Source organism: Chaetura pelagica, unplaced genomic scaffold, assembly GCF_000747805.2.
Source record: "Chaetura pelagica isolate M959 unplaced genomic scaffold, ChaPel_1.0 scaffold138, whole genome shotgun sequence".
Classification (NCBI taxonomy): Eukaryota; Metazoa; Chordata; class Aves; order Apodiformes; family Apodidae; genus Chaetura; species Chaetura pelagica.
In genome coordinates, this window is record NW_009954215.1 from 1,829,376 (window position 1) to 1,857,000 (window position 27,625).

At 38.8% G+C, this 27,625-nt stretch overlaps 1 protein-coding gene across 1 annotated transcript; it reads right to left on the reverse strand.

Annotated features, from left to right (window-relative positions):
- Positions 1-1,029: 1,029 nt before the first annotated feature.
- Positions 1,030-22,511, reverse strand: KIAA0430 (KIAA0430 ortholog). The gene is made up of 26 exons (XM_010003218.1): positions 22,304-22,511; positions 20,693-21,358; positions 19,534-19,702; positions 18,354-18,580; positions 17,325-17,442; positions 16,442-16,614; positions 15,212-15,646; positions 14,511-14,680; positions 14,254-14,415; positions 13,404-13,596; positions 12,542-12,720; positions 11,554-11,634; positions 10,979-11,215; positions 9,797-9,916; positions 9,267-9,442; positions 8,822-9,042; positions 7,973-8,115; positions 6,508-6,641; positions 5,817-6,019; positions 5,109-5,336; positions 4,143-4,373; positions 3,827-4,039; positions 3,194-3,254; positions 2,966-3,103; positions 1,780-1,950; positions 1,030-1,262 (listed from the first exon to the last, which is right to left on the reverse strand). Exons 1-26 carry the CDS (start codon positions 22,448-22,450, stop codon positions 1,030-1,032), a joined length of 5,229 nt encoding a protein of 1,742 aa, XP_010001520.1. The 5' UTR covers positions 22,451-22,511.
- Between the last annotated feature and the right edge of the window lie 5,114 nt (positions 22,512-27,625).

Genomic DNA, 27,625 nt, shown 5'->3' on the forward strand with positions numbered 1-27,625 from the left:
AAATTGAAAAAAGCTTCCAACACTAGGAGTAAATTTTAGAATAAAAACAGACACAGCTAAAAGACAGGACAAAGAATAAGCTTCCCATTTACTGAACATGCTTAAAAATAGAAAACAAGGTTAAGCAGAACAACCTTAGCATTTCCACCTGTAGTTAGAACTTGCAATACAGGTGGAAATAGCATCAAAACCTTCCATCACAAAACATTTTACTAAGACCTGCTCCATTATCTGTAATTTATGCATTAGATGCATATTTCAGAAATATCAGAATCTTCCTAACTTAATTTCTAGACACAATAAAATGTGTGTCTGTATCTTAAACCCATGACACCAAGACAGTCTTTTCCTTAACCAAATCCATGCCAGAACAGAACTAAATATAAAAGGGAAGTTTAAAGCAATGTCCTAGAAAGCTCCTAAATGGAACTGAAAGCTACAGAAAACATTTAAAACAAGTTTTACAAAAAAATCCAGATAATCTTCTACAGACATCTTAACACAAGTGATTTTCTAATGCAGTTACAAGTCATCTGAAGGGTCAGAACAACTTTCTCCTCTCGAGTATAATCAGCTCCCTCACTCTTGGCATTTCAGGTCAGCAAGTTAAAATTTCTCAACAGGCTTTTGAAAGGTCATGCAGTTTATTAATACTGTCTGAAACAACACCAGTAAGCAACAGCCTATGGAATACAATATTCTACATGTATGATTACACCACTAACGAGGCTTGAAGAAAATAAAATTTGTTCCACTTAAATCAAATTAATAATTTGCTTTTACTGAACACACATGAAAAAATGGTAAAATTTAAGAATAATTCAACGAATGCCAGGATTTTTTTCCAAATTAATAGAAAAATCTGCTCTGCTGACAGCTGTGTTCAGTATAAAAGGAACAAAATCTTCATGGAGTACATTAAATACAAATTAATTCTTCCAGGCCTTTTATTAAAATACATAAGGGTTAGCAAACAGCTTTACTTTGTGCAGACTTCATAGTTATTTGTCTTTCACACTAAAAAGAGAGTTAAAGCTTGGTTACAGGTGCAAGTGAAAAGTTTGCTGCCAATTTCACCTTGTTTTTGTGTTGCTTTTTGGCTGGGCTGTCCAATGCTTCCTTGTTCAACTGGGTTTCAGAGGACTGGCAGGGAGCCACAAACACATCCTCTGTGGTGTTAGGTGTCACAGAACCAGAGATCAGCTTTTCTTGAGCTGCAGTAACAACTCTTTGTTTTTCTTCTTCTGTTAAAATCATTATCTCTAAAATAAAGACAACAATTTATTGATGCTCTGTTCTTGAAAAATAATATTTCTCTGATAACAGACAATAAAATTCTTTTCAAATTACTTCTCAGCCTGATTTGAAGCCAGGACATGTTATGTTCACCTCTGCAGCTGATGTGATGTTTGCTTCTGGCTCTGTCTGCATCATGCACTATTTACAAGGTTTGCTCATCCACTAATTTTCTCAGTGCTCAGAAAACTACTAGGAATTTACTGTGGTGAAAAGGTTAATAAAGGCTGGCAAAACACTGTTTTAGTGGTGGACTAGGTCCCTATAAAATTCATCCCAGAGAAATACAGTATAGTACTTACAGTCAGTACTCAAGGGCTTCTGATGGAAGCCACCTGCATTTCCAACACATCCCATTGTGTGATACATTTCCACATGTGTATTTAGATGGAACATTAACCAGCCATTTATTTGATGCTTTGTTTTCTGAACTGTATGAGTTACCATCCATATTTAACACAATACAGGCAAGCAAGGTCTTACCAGAGAGAGGTGCAGGGTGTTCCTCAAACTGAATGAGGTCTGCAGACTCAAGAACCACTGGATCAGGTCTCAGCTGTGGGGATGGTAGGCAGGAAGGAACTGGCTCACACAAGAGGTCAACAGGAGATGTATTTGCAAGGCAAAGAAGTTCTTGCTCAGTTTGATTAGAAACTACAGAAAAAAGGGAACATCTTTTAAAGTATCTGTAAACTGTGAGATGTTACTGTTTCAGAGCTGATAAATGTAAAGTCTTCAGGTGTGGTTCTGAAGATTATAGAAAGCTATGTTGTATTTGCAATACAAATATCAAATTAATTTCATGCTAACTGATCTCAGATTGATTGAGGAGTTGCCCTGCTGGATCAAGAGCACCTAGCTAATTACAATACAGCAGCCAAAGCAGCAGTGGGATCAATCTACTGCCTGCCTGAGTAAACATACCCCTAGGCAAAACCTGGTATTTGTCAAACCCAAACAATTAAGTGCTCAGGAAATGAGTCCTGACTAACAGCCTTCAGAGAAGGACCAGACAGCTCCCCCTGCATACATACCAATACTCCATAAACTAGTCATGTACCATCTAACACATTTACACATGAAAATTAAGAGGGAAGTGTCAAAATAAATTGTCTTCCCTTATTAAAAAGGACAAACCTAGACTTCTCAAATAATTCAAGAACCATTCCATGAGTTCTCCCACCTGCAGGTAGTAAAAGAACTGGAGACCACTACAATATATGAACTAGGTCATCATTTCCCAGATATTTAGGGATTTATATCAACACAACTGTCATTATTATTTGCAAATAAGTAACAAAATCAACATAGAACATGACAAAAAGAACACTATTCTTACTAGAATACAGGAGACATTCCAGGTAGAAGCTGCTACTGACCATCTTTTCTCCTTAGCTTTATGCTTAGTCTTAAACTTCCACTAAATTCTGTGGGAAACACTAATGCAGCAGCCATATACACACACTAACAGAAAGGACAACAGATGCCCTTTTAAAGAGGACACATGCCTAACTATATACTCTGGGAGAAGTTCAACATCTTTCAAGTCATAAAGAGTTCCTACAGAAGTTAAGCTTGTCCAATTCACACAGCTTTCCTCATACTGCTTTAATTTACTCTTATTTCCCCCAAAATAATAAATTTCTTAATTAAATCAGTTTTGCATTACCATTGCTAGGAGTTTCTAGGCTTAGTTCCATAGATGAAGTGGATCCTGGGGTCTCCATATGTCCATTATTGTCAGCAAGTTGATTTCCATGGTCATCCACATGATCAGCAGGGGGAAAACTAGGTGAGCTAAAACGAGCTACAGAAAAGCAAGTTGATTTGGTTCATTTACTCAAGTCACTTCTTAAAAAAGGAAACTAAGATACAGTTCAAAAATGAAACAGCATACCTTTCATATCATTCTTTAGTACCACGATTCTCTTATGGCCATGTCCTTTAATCCAGACCACCTTCAAAGGAAAAAAAAACAAACCAGAATTAAACATCAGCACACAACCTCAAAGCCTAAAGCAGCTTATCTTTCATCTAGCTTTGCACTGAAATTATTTTTAACAGGAAACTAAATCATGTTGCTAATTTGTACTACACCACCCAAGTAAAAGCTTTAGCACCAAGTATTTTGAGACAAAGGCAAACTACAGGCTTGTAAAATGTACTAACTAGGTATTAACAAAACTGTATGTTGAAACATGGAGTTGCAAAATTGTTTTGTTACTCTTCAGAAAGATTTACTCAACAGAAAGCTCACAGCCATAAACCAGGTCACAAAATTATTCTAGAGCACTTAGCATATGTGGATGACAAGACGAAACAGCAAAATTCTACTATATGGCACTTCTGACAAGGTCCCAACTCTTTACTCCTAAAACCAACTATTTACAGTTACACAACTGGTATAAGCCTTTGTAGAGAAGGTAACTATTCAAGTATTTCACACCATGTAACAGAAACTGCCATTGTGTAACATTTTTAATGCATGCAGAAATCTCCACATGATTATGTAAATTACAATTCTTCACACCTGTGGAATTGCTCCCAAGAGCTCTTCTAAATTATTGCATCCATATGCTTTAGGTTGCAGCACTTCTCCTGTGTATTTGCTGTATGCTACTGGGAATTCATGAAGGAAAATCTGCTGATAGTGGTAAGTATGAAGTAAGGACCTTACATTCTTTGCAAACATATACAGATTTGTGAGCTTCACATATTCTTCTGCTGCACCATTGGTAAAAACCTATTAGAGAAAGATAAATTATTACAGTGCATGCTTCAGTACTGTCCAGTCACACTGTCTCTTCAAAGTATGAAACACCAGAAAGGAAAAAGAGCTTATATACCTCAACCAAATAAGGAAGACTCTTCAGGAGTTCAGTTAGGGTCATAAATCCATATTCACATGGATTAAGTGAAGTACTGTGGATTGTTTCATACTGCTGTTTAAGCTGTTCAACAGAAAGAAAGGATGTTCCATCCCAGGTCATCAACAAGACTAGCAATTGGGCAGTCAGATTCCGCAGAGATTTTCTATTTATCAGCTGAATTTGCTTGCCAGACTCTGTGTCAACAACCTAGAAGAGTGAATTGTGAATGAAGTTAGGGACAGGAAAGACACTAATTAACAAAATGTTATGTAGCTGGGGTGTTTGAGTACAGCTGTCTCTGATACTACATACCAGCATCTGATACTCCCCGAGTCAAAAATACCCAGGATAAAGAAACTTAACACATGGAAAAAATTACTTTGAATACACAAAAAGCTGTGTAGTAGTTTCTGACCACGTGGTAGATGTGATTTTACTCTTTGTTCCAAGCTAGCTGGACTTGACTGAGCTCCAGCCTAAGAACCAGCCACTAACAGAACTGGAGCAACTAAACCAGCGTGTCAAGGTCCTTTGACAGAGGACGATCTACGTATTTACATTCAAGCCACAGATCAAAAATAAGAATGAGACATTAGGAGACTAATAAGTACTACAGATATTAGGAAGTCACTTTTACACATTAGAAGTTGTTTGGAAAAAATACATACCATTAAAATAAAGACTAATACAATCTTTTACTTGTTACTTGCTAAACAAGCATGAATTTTCCTGCAGGAAGTTGAAATGTTACCAAAAAAAGCAATAAAGATCACAAGAATAAAAATTATATTTAAAATCTCTTTGGAACTTCCACGCTCCAATTTCATATTGTTTCTAGAGAGCACCACTGAGGACACTGAGACCTCTAATTAGAGCCAGGGAATTCCACACCACAACATGACCTATCTTGTAGAGGGATAAACTACAAGGATAAAAGATTACCTTTACAACATGGCAAAGTTTTTGCATTAAAGCTGGGACTGAGCTAACATCATAGTCATGAAGTCGCAGTGTATACCCAAAAGTTTTGCTGTACTCTGTCAGCAAGTCACTCATCATGAGGCAGTTGTCTTTCTGAGCCCGCAGCAGTTTCACAAACTGGGCAGCAACTGCTTTGACTTGTTCTACCTCTGTCAGCGTGAGAATCTTTTCCTCCCCACACTCCAATACCTACAAAACAAAAATTACAATTTGTTAAAGTGATTTACCTAGTCTGGATGAAAAAAGTGTAATCTGCACTAAGATTCAGTGCTTGCAGGCAATGATTTCCCATGTAGCAGAGCTCAGCTACTGCAAAAGATTGATATAGCAAACAACACCATGTAACTTCTGAAATACAGCAAAGCAACAATACTTAGTAATCTTTATTCGAGTCACTTTAACACAACATCAATGAAACTTAGCACTGATTTTGATGCACTGAAATTTGTAAGTGTAACCCAATTAAGAAAATTTGAATTTTTAAACCAATTTAGTGTGACCGTGCTAAAAACCTCAGACCGTTTAACCAAAATAGCTATACCAAAGACTCTTTTGAATACATGTACAGTTGATAACTCACACTAAAGTTAAAGAGAAAAAAATCCTGCTGAAACAGTTGTACAGATCCTGGAAAAACACTTCAGCACATTTTTAGATTTTACAACTTACAAGCAAGACATCTGGTATGGCTTCAAAGAGTTCAAGTAGTTTTGTAAAACCATAGTAAGCAAGTTTGCACTGACGACCAAAGTGGTGATGATAAGAAGGAATAAATTTATTGAAGGGCATTCGAAAATGGGGTTGATGGCGCAGTAAGTCCACTACTTCTTTAGAAAATTGTTTGGTTCTTTCAATTTCCTCTTGTGTACGTTCTAAAATTAAAAAACAGAGCAAGAGCTATGTACCAACTCACTTATAAAAAGCAACAGAACATAAGAAAATACAATGATTGATTTTCAACTTAACCAGGTATCACACCAAATGACTACTTTCTTATACCACTGAAGACTTTTGCTAAGTTTACACAGCTAAAGTACAAATAATCAGGTGATCAGCACCTTAAAAGATATTAAATAGCCAAATCCGTTGGTACTTCTACTGTGTGGAAACAACCCACACTCTTATTCCACAGAAAGTTTAACTACATGCAAAAGTAGCAGCATTTTGTGTTTTGCCAACTGCTTTCCTGTCTGTTCTATTTTAAGTGTTCTGAGAACAACAAATTCTGTCTTAGCTAGAAGGTAATAACTTATTTAAAGGTAGAAGCACCAAGTCACTCCTACATACCTTAGTTAGCACAGCTTTAAAGTAGTTAAAGGACAATTTCTCTGGCAGCAATTAAAGAAGTGCATGGACATACCTCTTTTGGGAATACAAATTACCATTTCATTGTCTTGCTGTGACAAACAAATGGTGGTATCTGGAATTTCTGATATAATATCAGCCAGTTCACACACTCCATACTCAGTAACATCCCAGTCCTTAGAGAAACACCTGGAAATTGTAGAAAGTTTTAGAAAATTGTATAATACAAGTATTAATACCTGCTGTGTAAGCAACAAACATGTAAATTGGAGAACAAGCCTCAAGTCACCTCCCAACAAAGTAGTTTTCATATTGGCAGTAATACTAGCATGTGAAACAAGGGAGAAAGTATTCTTAATCCATATCATCTATCCATCCTGGCCAGAAAAATAAGAGTTATGCTGATGGTTCACATGTCACTGGAATAAAGATCTGTACACAGGAAGCAGTGGATGGCTCAAATTAGTGGTAAGTGACAATATAGAGCAATATTTTCAAGCTCAGGTTTTAAGTGATTTCAGAATATGTAATTATGTTATACAGCTCCATATAGCTAACTTCCAATAATCTGTATTTGCTTAATAGTTAGACATATACTCTTAAACAAGATTAGGTCTCAAGAGAGAGCAAAGACCATATCATCCTGGTCTTCCAAAATGACAAAAATATTAAGTTTCACAGTATTATGTAATACACTGAAATGTATTTTACTTTACCCCTCCTCCCCAGTAGGAACCTTTCAGAAGCAAGAACACTTCACATCTATTCTTATTCAAGAAACTGCCAAAGCTGACTACAACAGAAATGCAGATTTAGTAGATTCAGAAATAACCAATAATGTATTTTTACCAATAGTTGAAATATAAGTAGAAGTGTGCATTCCCAAAAAGGAGCTGTTGGCTCAATGCAGCACAGCAGAACATGTGCAAAGGCAGACCACATGTAGCATTATCATGCTATGGCTTCCTCAAAGCATTTTAAACACTATTTTCTATCTTCATATTAAGGAAAGCATCATGCTTAGTTCTTTAAAAGAATAATCTGCTATGGTAATGTTAAAACATGCTATTATCAGGAAGAACATTCTGTTATAGCAAGATAGGTATTACTCCTCCTTACTTTTGCACCTTTGCTAGATCCAGCAAGAATAAGTGGTACCCATTTTATATTCCCTTCTAAAGAAAGCCTAATACTAAATGTTTCCTTTCCTGTTCATATTCACATGCTACAACATACTTGCTTATATCTAACCTTGCAGTCATGGCTTCAAATAGAACTAATGCAAGACAATAACCCATTTTAAGCTCCAGTAAAGTTAATTGAACCTAGAATACTAGAGAGAACAGTAAAATCCACTAGAGAGCTTTTAATTTTTGTTTTCATTAGACTTTTGAACTTCCATATCACAATGAAGAGGCAATACAGCTGCCACAGTTTTGTACTAAGATTTAAAGCGCTGACTCCTCTTGCCCTAGCATTGATAGACACGGACAGTTACTATTTCATTACAGATAACTTACCAGTGATAAGCCTGTAAGAATTCCCTCACAATAACTTGCTTGCTGGCCTGGGATTTGAGAAGCTTCAGTAAGTCCTGAGTGAAGCGCTTCACTTGCGCTCTGTGTGTCAGCGTTAACAGGCGCCTGGAACCCATACCAAGGATCTGAAAGAAATTTTACTTCATGACTCCTATCTAGCATTCTTAGCAAGTTCTTTTTATAAGGTAGTTAGAAGACAGTTTTAGCATAGGTAGACCAGAAATAAAGCTTAACAGGGTGTTTGGAAGGGCAGCCTCATGAAGTACACTTTCTGTACTAAGGCATTAAGAAATTAAGAAATACTTCCTCCTTAGTGCTACTGCAACTGCTGCACATTTCCACTGCTTATTTCAAAACTGTACAACCAGTGTTCAAATTAGTAAGCTAATGTGAGCATAGTGTTTCTTCCTTGTAATATAGGGCCATATGACTGATTTCACAGAAATCCTTGAGCCACAGGCCACACATCACAGCCTACCTTACAAGCACTCAAGCATTCACTGTGTTCTTATGATCAACAGCATAATTAAAACTTTTTTACCCAAGCACTACCCACAGGCTAGAAACAGCTTCAAACTTGATTTAATTTAATCTAAGCCCTTGGAATAAAGAGTAAATTTCCACAGAAGTTGTTTTGGAGGGGTGGGGATGATAAAAACAAACACCTCAAAAAGACAACAGTTATACTCCAAGGTTCAGTTAGTCACCTGCTTGCAAGCTGGATGAGGTAACTGCACTGAATCTATTACACAGTAACAACCAGTAATTCAGATAGTTAAGAGATAGAAGTACAGTTCTCCAAGTTAAAAGGAACAGTGCCATATAACTCACTTGAAGTACATGAGGCACAGCTTCTAGCAGCTCCATTAACTTAGAATACCCATAGTCAGACACACGACATTGTTTTGCAAAGTGGTGATGGTACGTTGGGATGAATTTACTGACAGGTATGACACAGGATGGTTGACTTTTAAGGAGATCTATCACTTCTCTGCTGAACTGAATAAGCTGTGGATTACCTACAGGGCTCTTGGAACGCAGAAGCCAAGGATCTAAAAACAATAAAAAGCTGTATTACTGACCCTTTCACTAATATTTTTTCACCAAACAACGCATTCTATTCACAACACAGTCTAGAGCACAGGAGAAAAAGAATGAATATAAAGAGAACCTTTTAACTTGAATAAGTTTAACAATTATACATTTACTTTATGCTACTCGAACTTTTTAGTGGAAATATTAGTTCAGATAAGAGATTTTAAATAGAAATACTTACCTGCAGTAGGAGGTGGTGGTTTGTTATGTATCCATTTAATAACTTTAATACCATTTTGGGCAGTGGCAATGTTAACTCCAGGAACACAGGTAATGAGATGTTCTAGAGGAACACCACCCTGACCTTCTGGCACCATTTCAAGATCACTGAACTCTGACATGTAACAATCAGGAAAACTTTGGAATAAAAAAAAAAGCTTCATGACACACTAAAATACCACTACAACAATTGTCCTAAAGTTTCTACTATTTGTAGACACTTTCTAAGCAAGAAGTTTCAACAGCTTACTAACACATTTACAGAAGTTCTCATAAAATATATGATTCAAAAAATGTCTTTTTTAGCTCAATGAGACTCCAAAAAGTAATTATTTCATAATGCACTTATGTGCTACAAAAGATACAACCTTACATAAGAACTGGAGTTTTTATGCAACAGGGAGTTTCAGAGCATTACAACAGCCATTAATAAAGTTTTAATTCTTTAACCTATCAGCCCTTACACTAAAACCCCAAATTAAAATACTTTACCTTAGTAAAGGCACAGTACCCTCATGCGTCTGTAGAAGACTGTGAACTTGGGGAGCAAATGTCTTCAGAGACAAAACCACAAAAGGAATTCTATAAGAATCTGGGTCAAACTCATGCTCACTGTAGAAACAAGAGGATGAAGTTTATATGCTCATTCTACACACAGCTTTAGCACAGTGTGCCTGTGCTCACACACAGAACCAGAGAATCACATTTTTTTTAGTTGGAAGGGACCTTAAAGATCGAGTTCCAACTCCCCTGCATGGGCAGGGACACCTTCCACTAGACCAGGTTGCTCAGAGGCCCATCCAACCTGACCCTGAACACCTCCAGGGATGGAGCTCCCACAACAACTCTGGGCAGTCTTTTCCAGCATCTCACTTACACTGAAGAATTTACACCTGATCTCTAACCTAAATCTCTCTTGTTTCAGCTTAAAACCATTACTACCCCTCATCCTCTTACTGCAAGACCCTGTAAACTCCCCCTCATAGTAAACATTATAAGGCATGCATGATACTCTGCTACTAGGTGACAACATCAGTATGTACAATCACAAGCCACTTCCATCTTTTCTTCACAGAAGTTAATACAGCAACAGCTCAGTTCCAGAAGACAAGCAACAGTTAGAAGATCACATTTTTATCATTAGTAGATTAAAATTTTCAAATTAAGTTTCAGCAGCACGTACCAGGCAATTAACACTGAATAACTGGCTCTAGTAGCACAACCTGGCTGCTGTTATTAAAAAGCTTAATATATGGCTTCAGGAAATCTTCAACCCATTACGAATCACTTATTAAACGTAGCTGGAGGACAAAGAATTATCACTTCCCACTATAATTATGTAATAAAATTCACCTAATAGAAAATTCTAGCATGTATAACCTCCCTCTAACCAGAGTAAGGTAGTAAACCTTTCAGCTTTTGCTGGAGACATTCAATCTTGATAGCTGTGCTAGAATACAATAATCTTACCTGAAGAGACTGATTCATAAGAACTGCCTAAAAAGAGTTATTGTGCCATTTCACCATTTGCTGCCTGATTTATTCTTTTAAATATATGAACAGTGATTGAAACATGCTGTATGAATATATACACCTCAGCTTCAATGTATCTCTAACTGTTAAATGATGTTCAAATATTTTGTAAGATTTTATAGTATTTTATACACAGCTTACATAAAGTCTTTATTCAGGCAATGCTGCTTACAAACAGGCTCGTGATATTCCAGCTCTTCAAATATTACAGGACTACAGTTTGCTGATGAACCATCATGTGACTGTGAAGATCCCAATGGACTCTGCCGGGCCTGGCTGCTGGGTAAGAGGCAAACCAGCCGCCCACTTCCTTGGTCACGGATTGCCACAGTATCTGTTAGTTTATATAAGTCTGATACAATTAACTTATGCCCAAATCTAAAAAAAACAAACAAATAAATACACGTAAGTGCAATTAAAGAACACAGTAATCTATATTTTGTTGTTTAATAAGCAAGAATATATTAGAAACTGTTATAAGAAAAATGTTAAGGTAACTAATCTATTCATTCCAATGTAGAAAAATAAAGTAAAACACTGGAGAGTAAAAGAAAAGCCATTATTACAGTGATTACCTATGGACAGATATGCTGCAACATTGAAGAACAAAAAACCCATAACAATTAATTCTATTACTTCTTACAATTCACTGTAAACAATCATGAGATCAAACTCCTTTTAGAAGTACTAGAGAAAAAAACCTATTGAGAACTTACTTCTTTTCATAGATTTCAGTGAATTTGAACACAGGCAGACAACAAGCAGGTGCATCCTGCAGAATGGACATGGTTTCTGAGCTACAAGAGAAGATGTGTAACAGTACCACAATTTATCTGTTATTAGAAATAGGTCTCAAGCTCAAATTGGCAAGATATTTACAGATGCTGTTTGTGAACTTTAAAACAGGCTAAATTGCATTCCCTTCCACCCCAGCATCCCAGTTGACACTTCAGAAGAGTGCAAGTAGGAACACTTCTGCTAACTCATCTAGGTAATGTCTCTGAAGGAACTCCATCTTTCATAAGTAGTGGTAAGATCTTAAGCATCTGTAAAATGCAACTGAAAAGCTGCAGAATTAGAAATTACTGGCCTGGTCATTACATTCAAACCCTGAACAGGCATAAACTACCAGGCAAGAATGACATAAAATTGTAAATTACACAATGGCAAGTAGTACATAATTGTAGGATGCTCTAAACACTAATTTCAGTGGAGCTTTCTGTGAAAAAATGAAGATAACTTTTATCCTACTATTTTCTTTCAGTAAGGAAAGAATTGAAACAAAATCCTTTTATTCTCACTAGCACCAGCACTCCAGCTCTACCATCTTTCATATAGAAAATTGAGATCAAAGAAACACAAAAAGCATTTAAACTCTGTATCCCATCCTCAGAGAGAATTCACAAGTAGTTTATTGGAGGAAAAAGAAATAAAGATGCCAAGTGTAACCTTAACTCAGCTATACAAGCTAACTTATTAAGGTATATCAGTATTATGAAAGTCTGAACAGTCCTGCAACTTAAAATATAAGCAGTGTAAAAACACTGAACTGAAAACTAGCCTAGTTGTATTTAAAACATCCATCTGGTCATAAGACAGATTTTAATTTATTTCCTTATCAAACATTTGCTCAGTATTTTAAATCCTCTTTTAGATACTAATCACATGCTGAAACAATTAAGAAAATGCCAAAGTGCTAATTACCTAAGTAGAGAAAGTGATTTACTAGCAGCTCCCGTAGCTAACGAGACCTGAATCCTTTTACTGCCAATTTTGTATCTGTGAAGATTGTTGACAGCACTGATTGCTTCTTGAAGATTTTCCATCTGAACTGTGGCTTTCAACTGATAATCTGTATGAGGACTGAGCTCTACACTTTTTACCTGAAAAGAAGAAAACACTTTATACATTTATCACAAAATATGAACCCAAGGCAAGCCAATACAAGAGTAGCACAGTCTAGTTTCAGACAAGAGGCTAAAGCAATGCGTAAGGGCCTTAAGCATAATGAGCCATGGCCAGAAGGACAATGCAAGCTCTTCACACCTGAGTGCAAAGGTTCTTGGCCAAGGCAAGACTATGATACTACTTTAACACAAGCATCACCTTCCCACAAAGACTGTCACCTACAGAGCAGACAAAAATAGGACCACTGCAGAAGAGACCTCTCTTTGCATAGTAGCTTTTTACTAATTCATACTCTCCATATCTACTATTTCAGATTGAAAACAAACTCACTTTTATTGTGATTTTTTAAGCTACTAGGAGTTCAGCTTCACAGCTTAAAATGGTTATGCAGCTACAGCCCAAGTCTCTTACCTACATGACTAATGAGCCACTAAGAATTATATATAACAACTTTGCAATACTAGACCTATGAAGACCATGCAAATTAAGAACCTAGTCCAAGTGATGATCTAGTCTTTTACAAAGAAAAACACAATATTACCTCTTAAAGTTTAAAATAACTTTCCATTCCTACTCAAAGCTATGCCACAAACATGTTCATAAAATCACAAACAGGAAGCATTTAAAAAAGCAGGTTTAAAGGTATTTTAGCCTTTACCTTGCCATGTCTTGAGAAAATTTCTTGTAAATTTTGCTGCAGCTCTTTTCTGGACAATCTGTAATCTATATTGCTGATCTGAATGTCTGCACCATTTGCAAAAGGATCAGGGGGGCAGTCTGTACCACTGGTAGGATTAACTACATTAAACGTGAGTGGAGATGATCTATTTGAGAGGTTTGGAGACATACTCCTGGGTAAAATAAAAACACTTATGAGCTGAAGGAGCTATTGCACAACTCTGATATATATGCATCTCAAGCTGAATCAAAAAGCAGACACAAATACAGCACTTTGTAGGTATCTTCCTAATACATATGCAGGCAAAGCAAATTTTACTACAAGCAAAACATAAGAAATATTCCCTATGAGAAGAAATGCAACAATTCATACTTTGTTACAAAGTTACCCATTTTAATAATATATTTGACACCAAGTCTTCTACTATCTCAGTAACACATTAAAAAATTCAAACTCATTTGCATTAGTTTAGTAATTGGCAAAGGTCAGATATTTAAATCTATGAGAATTTAACGGGCCTCGATAAATTCCTACTGGGAACGATAAAGGTCTTGAAATTAATAGTAAGATATCCATAATGCCTCTAAAGACTTTTCAGAAGCTTTAAGGATAAAGTCTGCAGGAAACAACTGGCAGCACAATCAGTTTCTGAAAGAGTTCACGCTTGTATTTACATCCACCCTCTGTTAACTATTAGACAGCACCATCAGTTTCCTTCTGCTTTCACGGAAAACAGTGTATTAATGTGCTTAGCATACACAACTCCATGTGCAATGGTAAGTGTATATATTGCTGAACTCACTTCACCTCCCAACTAAGATACACTTACCGAGATGACCAGCAGCTCTGAGACATCAGTAAAGGACTGAGTTGTCTTGAGACCGTCAACTTACTGAAAGCGGAGGGATAGCTGACCTGAAATACACTTTCATCTTTATCCTTTTTATCTACAGGGGAATTGGTAATGCTCCTGGAAGCAGAGTTCTCTTTTCTATTTATAAATATATAAGAAAAAGAAAACACACTATGTTGCAGAATTCACATTAAAAAAACAAGTAACATTAACATCGTAATTTTTAAACATACTTCTGGCTACTTTTACAGGATGATTCTCCTGTTCCAATTTTTTTCGTTGCCAGAGACAGAGGAACTGCTGCATTAGAGCTACTCTGAGGAAAAGGACTTTGTCCTCTTGAATGTTCTTGCTGGTTTTCAGTATTCCTACTGATGGTCTTCGATTCAAGGCGACACAGCTCCTACATAAAACAGAAAATGTCAGCATAAAAGCACCAGACATTCCTTGCCAGTAGTTTTGCTTTTGATAGAAACCTAGGTAACTGACAAATTCTTCTTTAATAGCATTTTTCTTTAGAACTTAATAATCAGGAATATTTAATTTTTTCTGACAGAAAAGAGTTAACTGAATTAGCGTCAATATTTTTGCTATGCTGTACATACATAGCTGTACCTTTGCTATGCAAGGTTTTTTTTACACTAACAGAAATTGATCACTGTAGATGCTATACTCAACACCAACACAAAAGTAAGGCAGCCTAGGATTCAAGAATAAGCAGCAGCAGTATTTTGAAACTGAGAAAAACATGGCAGAGCAGAGGAAAAAGAACTCTCAAATTAAATTCCCACTTGCCAAGCAGATGAACACAGGTCTCACTCAGGAACACCACTAAACATGATGGTTATTCATTATATAAGACAAGTCAAAACTGTAACAAGCAATTCTCAGAACATAAGAAAAAGCAGGAATTAATAAGGCAGAAAAACAATACCTGTAAGCTTTTAACATTTGTGGGTTTAATGGTAGATGCATGAACCTGGAAACCTCTCCCAGCAGAGCCTTTGGTACCAGAGGCCGAATCACTTGATTCTTTGTTAAGGAGGCACAGCTTCGTGTTCTTGCTGATTTTCTTGGGAGACTTCACCTTTTCAGCTCCTACAAAGCTGGAGCTTTTTGCTTCATTAACATCTTTGTTTTTTGGAGTAAAAGACACTACAATTCTGTTACCAAAAACATCTTCATTTTCCATTCTCTTCCGAGCCCGTTCTGCACTGTCTTGATTCAGAAAGCGGAGAATAGCGCTGCTGCCAGAGATGCTCAGCACCTTCCCTCCACAGTTGTCCGACAGACGCCTGAGTCTGTTACTGACACTTTTGCTGTCTCTATTTGTTGGCAGATTATAAACATATAATAGTGCATGGCATGCCTGTTTAAAGGGAATAAGATTTTCATTTTACCAGAACACCCTTCATGTTTTAATCCAGTATTTTTAAATGGATTCTGGTGGCACATGCTCCCTCTCCACCCCTGCCAAAGTAATTGGTTTTGTAGCATTCAGTTTGCTTAGAAAACTCACACCAAGGTAGATCCTCAAACTTCCTTATCTAATATAATATAAAGCTAGGAGAGGCTAGAGAATCTCATGAGTTCTCCGCTGAGCAATGGATCAATACCTGATCACTTCTTTGTATAAGAAAGCATCACTGTTGACAACCCAAGAATCCTACGTAACCTACACATACATGTGAACAGATTGTTCAGGAAGTTATTTTAAAGAAAGAAAAGGTCATGAGTGCTGTGCAAAGACAGAACAATAAATCCAGATAGAACTGTCAGGAAGACAAAAAACCTAAAGAAAACACTGTAGGCAGTCACTCAAAACTGTTAAGAAAACATCACACAACTGTCTAAATGCACAACTAAGTTCTCATCCTAACTTTCTCAGTGAAAGAAAGGCATAAGATGCATTATCTGATAAGTTATTTAGTGATAAGAATGTGACATTGCTTTTACTTCTTGAATTATTTTCTTCAGTCTTAAAGCAGAAAGCATACGTCTGTACAGTAATAACTTCAATATAAAGATCTAACAGACTTCATGTCTCACCATAAAAAAATACACTGATAATTTAAATTTCTGCCTGTTCTCCCTCTAAACTATGTAAAAAAAAAGGAGGTTGACACTTTGAAATGTCTGTTGCAATAACAACCAAAAACCTTACAGGCATTTTCAGAGGTAACCTTGGTGGCAAGTCTGAAATAAATTCTTCAAAACAAATCAGCTCATGAGCATGATGTAGGAGTGCTTCTGAAGCCTGGTTTTTATGCACCAAAATTATCCGAAAACCATGTCGATGTCTTAGGTCACTCAGTTCCAAAGCAAAGTTTACATCCGCTAGAGAAAGAGTAATAAAAAAACATAGTCAGAATGAACATGGAAACACAAAGATAAAAAAACCAGACCTCTCTTGACAAGTTCTATTTATTACTGAAAATTTCCAATGAAAAAGCACCAACAGCTATAAGGCTTCTTGACAGACAATTTAAATAGCAGTCAGCATCCAGCCTCAAAGACAAGGGCTTCCTTTTCACAGCAACTTCTAGCAATCCACTTGCAAGGCATTGGACTAGCAATGTAAACTTGAACACAAACATTGGTTCAGTTTCAGGGAGAAACTCAACACAACAAATAAATAGCTGAGGGACTCACATGTTTAACTGTACAGTATGCTGCTACAAGAATTAAAAACTTACTGAATACATTTTGCTCAGAGCATTCTGAAATATTACCAAAAGGAAGAATGAATTAGTTTTACTTTGTTAGCTTCCAGCTTAAGCTGTCTAACATTAGACAGTATTTATGCACACCGCTACTGACACTCAAGAAGACATCAGATTCTAATGCTGATTTAATTAAGCCAAGTTCTTATCTTACCGCCCCTACTTTTTCTTTGCTGCCTCCAACATAATTAACAATTCTTGAGCAATTCACTTAAAGATGTTTCTAAACATAACCCTTGAAAAGCAGAATAGCATCATATGCAAAAGTACTCCTGAAGAGAGGAACTGAACTCTGTACAGTAGACTACCACCACAAACACCTACTTGAAACAAGAACCACAGTGGCAGGTGCAGTGTGTGTGTCAGCAAATCTCCTAAGACTCTGTCTGAGTTTGTCATCAGCTGCATTCTTTGCTGTAGCATTGATGTGTGCAACAGTCACCTGTAGAAAAGCAAAGATAAACTCTACAGAAAAGCTTGAATTATGCTTAATTTTTTTTTTTTTTAATTTAACATAAATATAAGCTTTCACATGCACCTTTTATTTGAGTGCTCACATGTATTAAATGTAACATGTATGGATCTCAATCTGTTCTAATGAGCAATGAACTCCCAAACTCGATTTGTCCAGCAATGTCTTAGGGATGACTTCTGTTCTGCATTAAAAGATCACAATTTACATGCTTTGCATTCTGTAAGAGTGTAGGCTGCTACCTTACAAACATGGAATAAACCCTAATTTGAAAAGGAAGGTGGCAAACACAGCAAGTACTCACTATTAATTTTACCTCACATGAGCAGACAAACTGTTAACCTGTTATATCTGCATTTTAGGGGGCAGAAAGGGAATTTCTGACTTAGAAACCCACACAAAAAGTAAAAAACAAAAAACACCAAGAAACAAAAGGTATTAATGCCAAAATATGTAGTGTTAAAGGTGCCCAAATCAATCCCACTAATTCACATGTGTACGTGCTAACCAGCACAGTATTCAGTAACAGAAGTAAAATAAGTTAACTTCACAGAATCACAGTTCTTCCAGGTTAGTCATTTAGTAACAGATTTGAAGGATGACTTTAGAAATGCCACCAGTGCTTATTACTGGATGAAATAAAAATCCTCTGTGCTCACTACTACTGAAGCTAAAACAGTCATCTACATATAAAGGAAGGCAGTTTTAAAAAGCATCACCAGGACAGTTCAACATTAAAGATCATACCCATAAACTAATAAGCTCAGGCACTAAAAACCAAAGAAGCCAACACAATTTTAGTGAACAAATAAGTCACTATTAGTACACTTAGAGTACACACATTCTCCAACAAGAACACCAAGTAGATGGTGTTTTGATACCTGGCAGTTGTTCAGCTCCTGAATAACTTCTTTATTTTCTTTACTAATGTCACACACACAGATGAATTCTGCCTCTCTGTGACCTTTAAAAAACTTGTCACGGATCCTCTGCACAACTGCTACAGCTGAACGGCCAGTGGGAACTGAGCAGTTTTCAATATCCCAGAAGACTCCAATGGGGGGCAAGTTTTCCAGAACTTGGCCTGTTATCGCAACTTCTGGAGACCCTGTACAGATTTAACAAACCAGCTCATTTTAACCTCCAAATACCAAAAATGTTAAACTTAGAATACTATTAACTTTATTAACTTAAGCTTTACATTTTAGAGAACAACATGCCCAGGAATACAAGTTCAGTTTTATTTTCTTAACAAAATTAAAAAACAAATCAGGTGTTTTAAGTTTCTCTTTAAGGGAGAAACTATACCTCAAATAAGCATTAAACAGAAATTCAGTTGCTGTAAAGTTAGAATAAAGATGCAAGACAACTTCACCGTTAAACTCCCTAACAAATCAAGTAAAAAAAGTTATCAAATATCTAGTTAATTTGGAATCAGCATTATACACCCATTCCATCCACACAAAAGAACTGGAAAATAAAAATGAGAAATAACAGCATCTCCACAGGTCAAGAACAAGACAAAGATTAAAATTAGCTAAAAATATAAAACAAAGCACAACAGACAAATACAATGTTTGGGAACGTCAACTAGTTTATTTTCTGGAAAAATAACTGGAATTGCATTTTGTACGGATACTTAATAGGAGCTTTGCACCTTAGGAACCTAAAACTGAGTGCAGTCACATAATATTTTCCTCTTAAAAGCATTGAAAAAGCCTATATTGTAACTATCAACATTACACTTTTAGTGCATATGAAATTACGTGTCCAAGTCCTTAGAATTAATTTATCTACATCTTAGAATTGTAAAATATAGAGTAGGAAAATCAGAACTCTTTGCAAACAATACAATAAGTTAATTAGGTAGTCAGAACATGTAAATCAAAATTACAACTTCACAAGACAGACACACGGCATCTTTTTTTACTGTTTAGGCTTCTGTGACTGGAAGTTTATAAAAGCTTCCAGAGAACAGTGCAATTTAAGAGAACTTTTAATGTGCAACGGTATTTAAGGAAGATATCCATTAGGTGCAAATTTCAAACAAATGTGGTTTACCATATTTCTGCGGTGATTTGCCAAGGCTGCTTGCCAGCAGCAAACTCTTCTCATTTCCTGTTCCTTTGGTTCCACAGCCATTACATATTGGGATAGGAACAGGTGCAGTCTGTGCACTTGGAGGAGGAATATTTGGCCAGATTTTAGCAGCTATGCTGTTTCTGATTGGCTGTGGGGACAATTTTCCAAAATACATGTTAATTTACTACACAACATTAACACACTATTCCATATAGAAACACTATTGTTCTTTCTGCAACAAATGCTAGTTCCTATGTACTTACCCACATGTACAAATTACCACCACCACTGCATGCAAGAAGCTCCTATCCCACAGTCTTTCCATTACACTTAGCTCTCCAAATGCAAGGAAAGACACTATTCAACTCCACACATTGAGACATGGCATCTTTAAGATGCACTAATATAAATTAAAAAACCAAACCTAGCATGTGAAATCGGCACAATAATAGTATAAGGCTGAGTCACCTCCCTCACCAAAAACTAGTGGTTATAATTTCAAACACATTGAATTCATAATTTTATGTAGTGAAACAGGGACATTTCAATTTTTTATTGGAAATTCAAACTTGGAAGTGTAAGTAACACATCTTGTAAAGTTGAGTATATTATTTCACTTGAACTTCCTACTAAAATTAAAGCACTGTTTTAATCAATTCTAAAGTGTACCAAATTAGTATTGAAGTATAAATTGGGAAGACTGAACTAAGACCTAACAGATCAAAACAAAACTAGAATATCCTTCTAGCATCATATGTTTCACCTGACTTATAAATGGATCTTTATTGATCAGCTGCACAAGGGCACGTGAGTTTTTGTTAGCCTCTTCTAGGGAGTCGCTACTATGAAACATTCTTATTAGAGCTGTCAAGAGGAAAACTGCCCTTTAAATCCAGTAAAAATACTGCTTGAGTACATTACAGCTAAACATTGCAACAGCCTCTTTAGTATTCTTATTGAACTGACTGTTACCTCAGAAAAGAGATCTTCTCCAAAAAGGATTCCCTGGTACATCTGAACTGTGCACCACCAACTAGGAGAATGCAACCCATGGAAGCTGGTGTTTTGCTCAAGCAACCTTATTTCAACATGAACCATCTAACATGCTTAACAAATGAGAAACATGGCATGTACAAACCTTGCTCAAGCAGTCATTGCAGTAGTGAGACCCCTTTAAACAAAGGGAAGGTGCCATGTTTAGGTGCAAAGGGTTGGCGCACACACGTGATGTTAGCTCCGACTGTGCAATGTGCTCATCCAAGTGGCCTGTAGCCCCACTTGTGAATTCAGAACAAGGAAAATAGCCAGCAGAGGTGCAGCTCTGAAGGGCTGGAAACTGATGCAGTTTGTGCACATTACCATGACAGGACTGGAAATGAAGTTTTCCACAACAGGGCAGATGTTGACAGGAAGAAACATTGTTTTCTACACACATGCCAGGGAACTCACTGGCAACGCCTGCCAAGTTGCTCCTGGCTGGAGGGTTCTTCAGTGAAGATGCAGACTGATAAGCAAATCCTGACCCTACTTGACAGGTAATCGTCCCGGTGCTTTTTGAGTCTAATATTGTGCCAGGGTGAACCAAGTTACCACCACCACCACCACAATGCACTTGTGGAGTACAGGAAGAGTCAGAGCCATGAGCACAGCAGCTTACTTTGGGACCAGGTGAAAGCTGTATTTGCTGTTGCTGAAGAGGATGAACATCAGGAAGCGGTGCTGCTGGAAACAGGTTGGAGCCAGCACTATGAGATGAGGCATCCTTCAATTCTACAGCAGCTTTCTTGTTCTCCATGTAATCTTTCTGGAAAATGAAAGCTCAGTTACATTCAGACACTTAAGTAAACCAACAGTTTTAAACTGTAACAAGCATATTTTAAAACTATTATAATTTTGATGATACCAGGAATTTTCAAAACCGTTATCTTTATGATTACTATTACCTCACTGTCTGAACATGTAAAATATTAAAACAAGCATGCCAGTTACATGTGTCAGCCTGAGATATATTGGTATCAGTGGACTTTAGAAGCCACAAAACCAAAAAGCTATAAACCAAGTAGTGATAGGTCTGCAAAACAGAATTTGAAAAGCAGGAAGCTGTTAGGGTAAGGTTGATACTCTGCAATAGCAAAGCAAAAAACATTTATTTTAAGAGCAGACATAAATTGGAGTGTAGTGAAATTGGACTTACTTAAGTAAGTCACTGTGTTGTACTATTCCTCCTAACCCTTAACACTTTGCATCTTACATAATCATACACAGTTCCAGTACAGGAACATATAAAGAAATGGAAGCAAGGAAAAATTAGTCATTTGTGAAGAACAGTATCCATAATTGCTGTAACTAACATATAATAGTAATTCAGAAAGTTCTAGATTTGCCTGCAAGCTAAATTGATAAAATCTAGAAACACAAAGACTGCTTCCATACTCTACTCTTCAGCAGTAACTTAGTAGAGCTTTCCAAAATCTACCTTACAGGTTTTTAAGCATCCAGTTGTATTATTCAAATCAGGTTTGCACAGAGCAAAGCCTGTTAAATACAGCAACATGCCTGATTCCTCTAACATTGATAAGAGAGCTGTGAACACTACTTAAGACCTTGAATTTCCAGGTAGGTTTTGTACATAGCAAGGTAACTGCTGTCTCCACTTCCCACATGCCCCCTTCAGTCAGCAATATCATTCCAGTTAGCTATACCCCCGTACCAGGACATCAGCAAAGCTTACAACAAAGCAATGAATTACCGTTTTCGCACTGCAAGGCAAAGACTTCTCAGCAGCAGAAAAGCAATTAGAAAGCTTCCAGAGCCATGGCTTAGCATCATTCTCTTGTCTCTGAAGCCATCCAAACGACCTATTGCAGAGGTTCTCCGTCCTGTTTCCTTCCATCATACAGCCAAACAAAAAGGTTCAACATTCTTTCATCCCTCCTTCCTTTCATTCTTTCTACCTGCTGAAGAGAAGAAAAATCATTATGTAAGTATCTTATAAGGAACTACAGAGAAAAAACATTGTTATTCTATGCATTCCACTACTGCTGGATGACTGAACCAGAATTATTTATATTAAATGTAATTATGCATATGGAGCATAGCCTTGATCATTCCAATTTAGTACAGGAATACTCATGACCTGCAGCACAGGTGAGTCAGTTCAGAGAAAACACTGTTTAAGCCCATGGCACTACCTACAGTGTCCCAGAAATGCATGGCTGCTGACACAAAGTAACTCCTCAAAACTCTGAATGCACTCTCCTGGAAAGAGGAGCCAGGAGGTAGGTTTTCAAGAACAGCTCATCAGTAAACACAAAACAGGTGCAACCGAACTCAGCTGAAAGAGTTAAGCTGCATGTTAATTGTTTTTCCACTGGTTGACACAACTATATATACACCTGCATTAAGCATCCAGCAGTTAGCACTTAAACAGAGCTTTAAATTATTGAAGTTCTTCAGAAATATTTATAATAATTCTCACACTGTCCCACGCCACAGAGTTTTATCTTGAAAGAACCACAAAAAACCATAGCAAGTTGTTTAAGGCCTAGCCACACCGTACCAGAAAAGCTATAATCAGCATCAAAGTTATCTTACCCTGTAGCCATCTATAGCATTCATTAGACTACAATTGTTCAGAATTTTGCATTTAATGTTAAACGCAATCACCAGGGAATACATTTCAAAGCACTGCATTTACCCCAGCATTATTTTTAGTCACAACAGTAGTTGGACTTTAACGCAGACCTACTTATTCACACGAACCCTAAGTACCCCAAAATTATGCGGTATAAAATATTAAGCTAACCAAGTTCTACAACTCTCGAGTATGGTACTTGAAAAAAAATTAAATCTAGTAACACCAGTTCGATCAAGAGTCAAAACGGTAACTGGAAAAATGAGAAGCTACGTTAACGACACGCGTCCGCGCTTTGCCCTCTGCGGCTCGCAGCTCACTGGGCGCTTCCAGCTCGGCCTGGCCCGCAGCCCGGGGACCACGGCGAGACCCAAACCCCCCCCCGCCCCAGACAGCCCGCCAAATAGCCCTCCAGTACCGCCGGGCGGCGCCAGGCCCGGGCCGTTGTGCAGCCCCGCCCGGGGACGGGCAGCCCCCGCTGGGGAGCGGGCCCCGTTCCCGCCCGGCCGCACCGGTCCGGTAGAGCCTCCATGCTGCCGCAGGGCGGCGGAGACAACCCCGGGCTAGCGTGAGCCGTGGGCCCCAGCCCGGCTCTGCCCCACCGCCCCCGGCCCGCCTCACCTGAGCCGCCCCGCCGCCCTCACATGCCGCCCGGCCCCGCACACCCCTTTGTTGTCCTCCCTCTCTGTTCCTTCTGCCGTCAAGCGCCGCCGCGCGCCGCAAACCAGCCCGCTGCCGCAAAGGCGGCTGTCGTAACGCGCCGCTCCGTCCTCTCCCCGCTCCTCCCGGCGCGCAGCCGGGCCCGCCGCGGCGGGAGGTTTTAAACACACCCCGGGGCTCCCGGCGACCCCCGGCGTGAGGGCCGGGGCGGGGCGGGGCCGGGCGGCACCCCGAGCTGGGGCTGAGGGGCACCCGGCTGGAGGGAGCCTGGGGCCGCCCTGAGGGGGTGGGAGAATCCTCCCCCCAGAGACCCGGGGCTCCCGCCGGCGGGAATGCTGAGGAGCGCCCCTGTGCATCCTTTCGCCGGGCCTCCCCGCCTGCGACCGAGATGGGGCGCCTCGGTCCAGGCACACCTGAGCCCTGGCCTGCAGGGAGTAGCGGGAAGAGTCGGTTCCCGCAGGCCTCCTGGAAGTCCCGAGGAGCGGCCCGGCCTCCCAGCCGGTCCCTGCGGGCGGTGCCCGCTGCTCCGGCACGCGGCGGGACGTGAGGAAACTGACGCAGCGTTGAACTGAGCTCTGTTAGGTAATAGTTTTTGACGCCTTCCACAGAAAGGAACTTAAAACTCATCGAACTTTTTTCCACGTATACACAAAATATCTTGTTCAGTTGCCAGGGACAGACAGTTTTAGCTGATTTTGAGAGCCTGTTTCCTTGGAAGCATTATAGAGCCCTAAACCTGAAGAAAACAGTTAAATGTTAGTACTGTTAAGAAATCATATCTTTGCTTATTTTGACAGAAGTGTTTGGCCTATTCATACTGTCCTCATCACTTTGGGCAGCATTAGCTGTATAAAGGAATTCCCCAAGCTATCAAGATACATTCAGCTTAAAAATACAAAGCAGTTACTGGCCAACAAGAACAAGCTTCTAACATGCCACTGGATTAGGCATTAGTGTGCTCCCCATCCCCTGATGAAACACCTGAACTCTGCTGATCAAACAAGCATCAAGGAAAGGGTGGGCCTCCACTGCTACCTCAGTTGTAGTAATTTGTCATTTACTGGGTCTGTTGAGGTAACACCTGCAACTCCCTGAAGATTACTGGGGTTTGTTCACTTTAGGATATTATAACTTTTTCTAACTTTCCACAATGATAATTTTTGTTTTGAATCCTTGTGCTACTGATTGTTCTTACCTCAAGAACATACCTCCATTTGTAATTTTACTTTTCTTGTCTTTCTACAGACAGCTCTGTCTCACAGTTCCACAATTCCTTCAGAAGTCAGGGCCAAGATCATGCAGCAAATCCGTATCATCCAAGCTGGGCTTGATCCTTGGCATGCAAGTAGATGAGTCTTTCATGGAATCCCTTGTTAATGACAGAACAGGCTGAGGGTATCTTTTGATCACAAGGGACTTCATGGAGAGAAGAAGTTGTCATTTGATGCTCACCTTTGCCAGATGGGTTGCAGCCACCAGCAAGGTTAAGAGCCTTCTCAGTGACAATGCCCATATCTACATCCAGTCCTGCCCTTGCTGCCACCATCACTCAGAGTACAGTCTGGCTGTGTGTGAAGGCCTTGAGAGGTGTTAGGTTTTGCTTTGTTTAACAAACCAGAGCTATTAGTGAGCATTTGACTGTTTCATCAAAAAAATGCCAGTTCAAGATACCAGAAGGGTTTTAAAGTAGTGAGAATCTGTTCCTTGCTTAAGCGCTGGCAAATCCAATTTTACTTATACAGACTGCAGATCATTATATAATATCTTTAAAGAGACAGAAATAGGCTTCACTGGTGTGTAATACTTGCTCTTCAGTGACAGCTATATTTGCATATGATATTCTAATACATATGTTTGTCACATCTTGTTATGAGTGTCAGTAATCCATTTAAAAAAAGTTGAGCAGCTTGCACTGACAATTGATGAGCAGTTCTTGTTCATCTGTACAACACTTGATTCCATGGTGAGTTGTTTCGTTCTTGCAGCAAAGCAAATCTTTTCTCCTATGAGAAGCTTAGTGCCAAAAGATAAGGTGTTGCAACCTTACCAGAACTTAGTGTCTACATTTTTGCCCACTTAAGCTTTCAAGGAAGAATCAGTGTGGCATTCTCATTAAAATAACTAGCACGTGAATCCCACCCCTGCAAAAACCTGCCATTTATTAATGGCCAAACTAAAAATAAAAGCATAGCATACATTAATTTCATCTTCTCCTCTGATAACTTTAAAATGGGCAAATGTTCTCATTCTTCTTGCAAACAAGGCAGTGGTACTAATTTTAATAACCTTTTTTTAGTATTTATTGCTTGTGTACAGTAGTGCTTCTGAGCCTCCGGCATTTCTTAGGGTGCTGTTACACTGCTTTGGAATTGGATGAGATGCTAAACAGCTTCCTCTGAAATCTGAGAATTTTTGTAAAGTATTACAATATTTCAAGATGAGCGATCATCTTTGTACTCACACCGTCCTCAGAGGTTTGTTCAGAGTCGAAGCAGGGTGTCCTGTGTCCCAAAGTTACAAACAATGTATAATTTTTTTTTAATTACTGGGGGTGTACTATGATAGGATGTGGTTTATTTTCTGTAGCTTATCAGATAATAAAAACATTCTTGAGTAATGACAGAACTGCAAATTGCTAGTAACCCAATTTTTTAATTACCTAATTTAGTTTTCTATTAATAGTTGTGTAATAGTTTGTCCGCATTTACTTCTGCTGAACATCTGACTTCAAAATATAGTAACTTTGCTGGATACCTGACCTGAAAGTGTAATTGTTCACTCTTTTAGGTTAAAATTATCTTACCTATGGATACATTTCTCTTAGTGGAATATTCTTTTAGAGAAGTGTCCATCCTTTGTTGCAGTCTGAGCCACCTTCTGCTAAGTCTTTAGGAGAAGCACATTCCCAGTTTAGACAGTTTAGTTTTTCAGGATCAGACCCTGCTCCAGGCCTGGTATTGCAACACAGCAGCAAATGAAACTGGGCTCAGGGCCCCTGCATGTGGGCACCTGTCACCCAGCAGTTTGTGAAACGTGCTGCACGGGTGTGAAGCGATACTCCGTGACACGTGTTTGTGGGCTGGAGCACATCCACACGGATGGGGCAACTTGTGCTGTTCTTTTGACTCAGGAAACAACTGCCAGACACACCTAATGACCGAGTGTTTGTGTGCACGGCTGGGTAGGAACACACCTACGGCACCTGAGAAAGCCTCTGCCTGCCTCGGGCCGCTTCAGGCTGATCCTGCCCGGGATGGCGGTCAAATGCCATTGCCATTCCTTGGCTGCCTGGAGCTGCAGCTCCGTCCCTTTGTCCGGAGCTCATTCCCCTTGTGGCTTGTTTTCTGGGGTGGTGACATCATGCTGAGATGTAGATGAGTCTGTCTAGTATTTCACAGGCAGCTTTGTCCTTGCAACACAGGCTTCAGGGACAAGAGAAGCTTTTGAACAGAGGACTTCTGTGTAAAAATGTTGCACTGACAGTGAACTATTATGGTCACTGTCTCACTGCTCGCTCTTTCAGAAGCATTTGGAATAAAAAAAAATACTTGATGCAGGGCTTTTCCTCTTTTAGATCATTTCGAGGGAAAAACGTGTATTTAAAACCACAGCACGGCGGCAAACGCTGATTTATACCGTTAACATCTGAGAAGATGCAGGCCCTCGTGCCCGCTGCGCCTCATGAAACGCCGATGAGAGCATTTAGCGTGATTGACGCGTGCCAGGGCTGAGGACGGGTCGCCGCTCCTTGCTGAGAGGGGCTGGGGCTGAGGGCCG